Source organism: Lolium perenne, chromosome 4, assembly GCF_019359855.2.
Source record: "Lolium perenne isolate Kyuss_39 chromosome 4, Kyuss_2.0, whole genome shotgun sequence".
NCBI classification, from domain to species: Eukaryota; Viridiplantae; Streptophyta; class Magnoliopsida; order Poales; family Poaceae; genus Lolium; species Lolium perenne.
Window position 1 is genome coordinate 34,211,441 of NC_067247.2, and position 8,213 is coordinate 34,219,653.

Here is an 8,213-nt window from a genome sequence, read left to right on the forward strand (position 1 = left end):
TGGGCCCGATCTGGGTTCATAGGTTCTCAATCGAGGTTCGGCAACTTCGATCCGTCATGCACATCCTTCACAGGTGGCTGCATCGATCAGGGTCCAACCAATGCCGGTTTTGGACTTGCGGCGGACGATGGCGGCGTCCCTTGACGTCATTTCCTTGTCGAATGAATCATTTTTGTAGATGCCATTTAGATGTCTTTTTTTTCTGAATGGGATGCCCGGGAAGAGAGCTCCTTGACGCTTCTGTAGCGCGTGCATGATGTGCTCGCTAAGAGTCTACTAGAATGAATGAGCGCTCCGCTTTGTGGGCGTGATGATCTTCACTCATTGCCGGGTGTACATGGTGCTTGCTGACTTCAGATATGTTAATATATGATTTTTGTCTGAACAAATTAATAAAAATGTGCGTATGCATAAAGAAAAGTAAATGAGCATGCAGTGCAGTAACTACTTGTGAGCAAATTGTTGTGATTAATCAGTCTATGTTTACACTCCTGATATCCCAACAACAACAACAACAACAACAACAACAACAATTACCTCCGATCTCTCACCCTACTTTGAGGGTTTGAGATGGGAGCCATGGTGTCGGTCAGTGAGGTTTCGTGCCCACTATCGTCTACTCCACTCCACCTTGCCTTTCCTCCCCACCCACGAACCATTGGGACACGACGCGCTTCAGCATTGAAGCCTACTCCACTTCTCACCAAAGTTGCAAGGCCCCCCAAAGGGAGCGGAGCTGCCTGAAAGCGAGCTCCTCCAGTTCCCACAAGCTTCTCTCCTCCCCCTCAAACAAAGCCAAGAACACCTGCTCTATTCCCTCCTACTCCCACCAGATCCCAACTGCCGCGCCCCAAAACACCAGATCAGGCCGCCTCTCTCTCCCGCTCGCGCGACAAAATCTCCTGCGCGCCGCGCAATGCTATCGGCGGCGGCGGCAATCTAGGAAGCTAGCTAGCGTCGATCCAGAATAAAGAGGATGATGAAGGCGCAGCACGGGCACGGCTTGCCCGGCGGCGGCGGCGGCGGCGGCGGGCACGGGCGTCGCGCGCCGTTCATGACCTCGTACGCGCTGACGCTGGCCTTCATCACCTTCGTGTCCCTCCTCTACTTCAAGGACTTCTCCTCCACGCTCCACCAGCCCTTCCTCCACCACCCGCCGCAGCGCAGCCACCGCCCCCACGTCCGCAGGCCCCGGCCACTGCAGCTGCCCCATGTTGCCACCGCCGGCGGAGCAACGGTGGAGATAGTAGAGAAGGCCGCTTCCCGCGCGCCGGAGCGGCGGCGGCGGCTGCCGTTCGCGGTGGGCCCGGCGGCGGCGGGGTGCGACATCTCGGTCGGGGAGTGGGTGTACGACGAGGCGGCGCGGCCGCTGTACCGGGAGGAGGAGTGCCCCTACATCCAGCCGCAGCTCACCTGCAAGGAGCACGGCCGCCCCGACACCGCCTACCGCCACTGGCGATGGCAGCCCCGCGGATGCGACCTCCCGAGGTAAAATACATTATCTACCGTCACCAACGAATCTCCTCCCTCCTTACTCTCAATGCTCCGATGGCGATGGCGATTTTGGTTGGATCCACGAGGAAAACAGCATAGGAAATCGATAGCGGTAGAAAACAACGCTATTCCTGTGCAAAAACCAAAACCAATCGATCTAAAGCAGCGATGCCGACTGCACGGAACCAACAAATCCATCGTGCTCCACCGGGACGCGTCGCTCGGGTGGTTTGTTAGGATTTGATTTGCGGTTAGCAAGGCAACGGTGAAGGAATGACGGCGAGATTTGGAGGCTAGGAAATCCGGATGGAATTTGGCCGGATTCCGTCGGCTTGGGTTGGAGGTTGCGTACGGACGGACGGACGTACGTACGGCGACGCGTCCCTCCGAGGTAGGCGAACCCCCACCGTCGGGTCGGGTTGGGTTGGGTTTTTGGTTGGGCTGGTACTGGTAGGTAGGACGCGACTCCTCTGTGGGGACGCGGCGAGCGACGCGATTTGCGAGTCCATGCGGCGACGACTTCGCCAATCGCCTGCGTTGAGTGCGTAATCTGGACGGCAGCCAGATGTTGTGAGCTGACCCTGTAGAGACTTGAGTCCGTAGGACCGGCCGCCCCAATGCAGCTCCCCTGAACATACCGGCGGAGGAGCGTCGTGTCGGTGGCCGGTAGCCCAGACCTCCGTCGTGGGAACAGCAGCAGCGTGGGAGCCGGCCGCATGGTCCATCCACCATCATGCATCGCCCCGTCTCATCTCACTCACATGAGGGCTCCAGCTGGCCGCTGCCGCACTGCCGGCCTCGCGTGCTGCGTGCTCCCTCCCCGGCCAAACAAAGGTGCAGGGCCTCACGTGGGAGCACGGGGTCGGTCTGATCACAGCGTCTGTGCGTGTGTGTTGCCATTCCAAGACCCTTCCTCCCCCTTTGGACATGGACAACGTCTGTGTGCGTTCCTTAATCACATTTGCTTTTCTCTGATGCCGGAACGGTTGGTGCTCCGTTGCTGTCGAACCTCATTCCCAAGCCCTGATTCTGATGCCTTGGTTGTAGCGAATTAAAACGATGTTGAGTATCCTCGCGTGACGTTACAGGCCCAGCATGCTTGCATACAGGATTCAGGGGACCATATGCAAGCAAGAGTATGTGGTTTCTCTTTTTTGTTGTCTGAACGTTTGTCGACAGCGCCGTGCGCTTTGGGACACGGTTGAGGGTCGCGCTCGAGGCATGTGCCGCTCAACCTTTTCATTCGAGGGAACGCATCGCTGTGAGCTTGCTTGTTGGTACTTGGTCCATATCAGACGAGCAACGCTCTCAGTAATGAATTCCCTATTCCCTAGTATTGCATGACAGTGTGAGCTACATGAGTGTTACAGCCGAACCACAATATGAAAATGTTACTACATTGTTTACCAAATTACAGAAGTGGGTTGTTATGGCTTACGTTGATCTTTACGCCATGTATCAAATTCTCACACCAGAAATTGCCTTGTATTGCAGCTTCAATGCGACTCTTATGCTTGAGATGCTGCGGGGCAAGCGCATGCTCTTTGTTGGAGATTCGCTCAACAGGGGGCAATATGTTTCGTTGGTATGCCTTCTGCACCGAGCCATACCTGAGAGCTCAAAGTCCATGGAAACATTTGACTCGCTCACAGTTTTCAGAGCAAAGGTATTCATTCCCCTCCTTGTCTTTTTTACATGACAGATGAACAGCACAATGCATTACTCTGTATTGAACCTTTTTGTTGGTCAATGAACTTACTCTCACCACCAAAATTGCTTGCTAGCTAGATATGTCAAGTTGTCAACACACAACAAATTCCCAAGTTTATGAACGTTTTCTTCTAAATGTCTTGATCTTAAAATGGTGTTTCTTTGGGTAGCTTGCTGCCTAGTACCTTTATCTTTAATTGCTCACAGTTTTCAGAGCAAAGGTATTCCCCTGTCTGTCCTTGTTACATGGCAGCCGGACAGCACAATACGTAATGCAATAAGCACTATTGAACCTTTCTGTTGGTCAAAGAAGATACTGTAACCACTGCTAGATAAGTCAACAAGCAGCAAACTCCCAAGTGACATCTAAATGTGTTGATCCTAAAATGGTGTTACTATTGGTCCCTTGCTATCTATCCTTCTTCTCTGCTCTCATCTGTACTGAATATGCTTGATGTTGCATTTTGTAGGACTACAATGCCACAATCGAGTTCTACTGGGCTCCCTTTCTTGCCGAATCAAATTCGGATGATGCCGTTGTGCACCGTGTTGCAGATCGAATAGTAAGGGGGACGGCCATTGAAAAGCACGCCAAGTTTTGGAAAGGAGCTGACGTTGTGGTATTCAATACCTACCTGTGGTGGATGACCGGACAAAAGATGAAAATTCTGTAAGTACCTTCCACATGACCACATGTTGTTGCTTACTTGAAGGTGGCTTAAATTTGAAGGGCACATCAATGAAGAATCACGTTTATATGTTCGGTGCCTAGATTGATTCTCATATCCTTGCTATTTTGTGGTAGTTATCCTGACTTTGAAATGAAAAATCTTCAGAGGTTATGGAAAAATTAACATGAAGAGATCATGCTTTGTTAAACATTGCATCTTGCTAGAAAAGAACATGAAAATAGATAATAAAATCAAGCAAACATGAGCAACATAGTTAATGTGAAAAGCCACAGGTGCATGACCATGGCATTGGCAGCAATCAATTATAGAGGGACAAGTAGGGTAGTCTACTATGAATCATCTACTAAGTAAAAAAAATAGGTTCTGATATTTTGTTTCTTCCAGGCAAGGTTCTTTTGAAGATAAGAGCAAGGACATTATAGAAATGGAAACAGAGGACGCTTATGGGATGGTACTGAATGCCGTTGTGAAATGGGTCGAGAACAACATGAACCCTAGAAATTCAAGGGCGTTTTTTGTCACTATGTCACCTACCCATACCAGGTAAGCTCTCATCTTCTGATCAAGAATTTAGTTAAGTTTCCCTGCAATCTGGTTGGCTCAGACTATACTAAAGTGCATGTGGCTGATTGATATCTAAAGTTCTGAGTCATGTTTCTGTTTTCTATCATTAGGAGCAAAGATTGGGGCGATGATTCTGATGGAAACTGCTACAACCAGACTACACCAATCAAAGATCTGTCTTACTGGGGACCAGGCACTAGCAAGGCCCTGATGCGAGTTATTGGAGAAGTGTTCAGCGCATCCAAGGTTCCTGTTGGGGTCGTCAACATCACGCAGCTGTCCGAGTACCGCAAAGACGCACACACCCAGATATACAAGAAGCAGTGGAACCCCCTGACCCCTGAGCAGATCGCCAGCCCCAAGAGCTATGCGGACTGCACCCATTGGTGCCTCCCGGGACTCCAGGACACCTGGAATGAGCTGCTCTACGCAAAGCTCTTCTTTCCTTGAGTGAAGGAAGGAGTTCCGATTCGGAGAATTGAGGCAAGAAGAGCACATACACTGAACTGATCCTTCCCTTGACCGAAAGAAGTCCGTGAGCATCACGTCCAAGTTCCAGGGAGTATAGTATATCGTCTGGGAAAGGTCTGGTCGGCTGGAGAAGGGCTTAGTGTAGCTAACAACGTACAGATCCGACGATTCTGGAACATATGCACGCCATGCGCCCGGTGGCAGCCTGAGGGGTGTTTGTTGAAACACCACCTGCTAATATTGTAACAATCCTCTGCCTTGAAGTGGCATGATGTGCAAGTGTCATTCTTTTACTGAATGTGAAATGCCAAACTGCTCGAGGTGATCACATATAAGAAGTCTTTTTTATGGCCTGCTGAATTCTTTTGTGTTGAAGTTAACCAAACCGCTCTTGATTTCGCTGCAAGATGTGCAAGTTTACTCCTAATTAAAACAACAGTGTCTTGCTACTTTCTTACTATATATACTTTCTTGTCGCATGGCACGTTTGGCCCGAGTTCATTTAAAGAACAGTGCCTTGCTACTTTCCACGGTCGGCTTTGTTAAAGCAAACATCTATTTGTGAAGGCAAATACTTCTAATTAAAACCAGACTTCTTTGCAGGCAGGTACTCCTAATTATTAAACCAGTACTAGTATTTTAAGGCAAATGCTATATCAACCCTCTTCTAGAACCAACCCCCTTTTCAGAGACCTTTTTATAGCTGTTGTTTGTGTTAGCCCATTCTCAATAGCGCACTCAACTGTAGTAAGTTGTACTAGCCGACGAGACAGGCCAGTAGCTGGGTAGCACAACAACAACTGGCTGAGGGCAGCAGGGCATCCACAACATCCAAAAAGTGTCATTCTATGGGGCTGGTGTGTCACTTTGGGAAGCAAGCCATACACAAGGCAAATCATCTTGTTTTGTAGTTTGATAGAAGAGGAAGAAAGATAGGGTCTACTATTTTTCCGATAGTTTGATATCAAACCCAAGTCATCCCTCCCGAGGAAAACACACTTCTACAACATCCTGGGCTTGGAGTCCCAATAAATTAGTGTGCACGTTGATTGTTGCCATCATCAACTCACTATTGAATGAAGTGAAAGATATGTGACACATCTAACCAGGAAAAAGATATGTGACACATCTAACCACGAAAAAACTAGCATTCGAACTATTTGATGACTAGTTCATCACAAATGAGTGGAGATTTTCGGCTCCTAGGTAAAAAATCTAAAATCATATTTAGAAGTTTCAAAAAGAGTTGAAAATATTTGGATGTAGCCAATGATTTATCCCATGAACGGGCAAACGATAAATTTTAAATACTTTATATTTTGAGCTACCCAAAAATGAAAAATGTGTAGATCTGAGCATGTATATTTTTCAAATCTTCAAATTTTATTAGATATTATCGTTTTTGTCCAAAATATAAAGATATTTGCATGTTTTTTGGAACTTACAAAATTTACATTTTAAAAGTTTTTAGAACGATGGGATTAGTGCAGCCTAGGAGCTAAATACACTTCCTACTCATAAACACCTTATTAACTCTACACATTTCCATTTTCCTAGACATAATCATACACTAGAATCCACTATCTAGATATCTAACACACCACTTTAGGTATCTCTATAAGGATATATAATAATCATAAACTATACTCCACAAACACAAATTAATGTACACAAGTCAAAGATTAACCGGGGGAGGCATGCCATTTTTTCTATTTATCTATTCACCACACTTGAGGGTTTTGGTGCAAACATTCTTATAGAGGGCGATGCTTCTAACATGAAAACCAAACTTCACATTTATCACAAAATATGACTTAAATTTAGCACATCACAGTCATGTTTTTGAATGACGTACACCAGAAACTATATAAGGATCAACATGATTAATATTCCACAATGTTTTCATGATATAGTAATTTCATTAAATATAATGAGAAATAAAAAATAAAAAAAGTTTAGCATAAATTATGTTCAAGTTAAGTAGGCGGGGCGAAACAACTGTCTATTGGATGGGAAGTTGTTGTCAATTAATAACCGAGGGTGTCACGGTTGCTTCTGCAATGCCGTCTGTATAACAATTTCCATCGCTAGTATGTTTGAAATTGTTTGATGTTTGTGTGTGATTATTTTTATTAAATATATGAATGGTAATTTGGTCAAGGTGATCATAGTCTTTCGAGCATATTATTTATGCATGTAAAAAAGCTAACCAATCGCTCGTGAAGTCATGATTTTGCTGCAAAAAAGACACGTGATTACAAGGTTATATATTTATACGGCTGAATTTGATGAAGAAGCTTCCTCTTTAAAGGAAAAAACTTGTTACCAAAACCAATACTCCCTCCTTGCCATAATGCAGTGCATAATTTTATTTTCAAAAAGTCAAACAATGTTAATTTTGATCAAGTTTTTTGTGAAATTATTTACATCTACCATGCCAAATATACACCATATGAAAATATATACCGTGATGAATCTAATGGTATTGATTTAGGATTATAGATATGCTATTTATTCATATATATACTTGATCAAAATTTACATCGTTGATTTTTATGGAATTCTTATACGCATTCGCAACGTTTTTGTTAGGGCATCTCCAAGCGGCGCGACGCAAACGTACTCTGAGCGACCGTTTGCGTCCGCCTCGACCGAAAATGCATCTGGCACCCTCTCCAGCGGGGATGCAAAGTGACCGGGCCGTCCGCAGGGGCGCAAACCTGCCGCATATTTGAGGCAGGTTTGCGTCTCTGCGGACACGCAAAGTGTCCGCTCGCGTCTCCACCGGGCCCGCCTGGCAGCGAGTCTGCATCGAGGGCATCGCTTCGACGGTCAGCGCTTCCGCGTCTGCGCCGCAGCCTTCGCCATCAATGGCGTGGCTGCCTGTTCTGCGCGCGTACTGGTGGGCGGCGACTGGGCTTCTGCGCCGCCTTCAATGGCATCGTATCCCGCGCACGGCCGCCCTTAAAAGTCCACCGGTCGCGTTCCTCCTTCGCCAACAACTCCACTCGCACCACCACCGTCGCAGCTCCATGGGGAAGAAGAACGACTTCGAGGCCTCCGGCAGTGGCAGCAAGAGGGTGCCGCTCCCCGTCACGCTGGGGAGGCTCATGCACGGCAAATGGTTGTCGTGCGAGGCCTGGTCCGGCGTGCAACTGGCTGGCGGCGGGCGGCTCAGCTGCCGCCGGGTGCCCATCCCTCCAGTCCCTGCGCGCGAGCCTGATCAGAGCGCGGAGATCCGGCGAAGGAGGCGGTACCTGCCGCTGGACCTCCGCGCCGATC

General features: G+C 47.7%; 1 protein-coding gene across 1 annotated transcript; it reads left to right on the forward strand.

Annotated features, from left to right (window-relative positions):
- The first annotated feature begins 661 nt into the window (after positions 1 to 661).
- Positions 662 to 5,291, forward strand: LOC127319698 (probable xylan O-acetyltransferase 10). Its single transcript, XM_051349667.2, has 5 exons — positions 662 to 1,488; positions 2,989 to 3,160; positions 3,675 to 3,874; positions 4,281 to 4,439; positions 4,571 to 5,291. The coding sequence occupies exons 1-5, from the start codon at positions 977 to 979 to the stop codon at positions 4,908 to 4,910; spliced, it is 1,383 nt and encodes a 460-aa protein (XP_051205627.1). The 5' UTR covers positions 662 to 976; the 3' UTR covers positions 4,911 to 5,291.
- The last annotated feature ends 2,922 nt before the right edge of the window (positions 5,292 to 8,213 follow it).

Excerpts from the sequence above, each read along its gene's own strand:
- LOC127319698 (XM_051349667.2), top strand. The coding sequence starts at position 977 with ATGATGAAGGCGCAGCACGGGCACGGCTTGCCCGGCGGCGGCGGCGGC. Across the intron at positions 3,161-3,674 it reads TCACAGTTTTCAGAGCAAAG|GACTACAATGCCACAATCGA; the intron begins GTATTCATTCCC and ends TGCATTTTGTAG. Across the intron at positions 3,875-4,280 it reads GGACAAAAGATGAAAATTCT|GCAAGGTTCTTTTGAAGATA; the intron begins GTAAGTACCTTC and ends TGTTTCTTCCAG.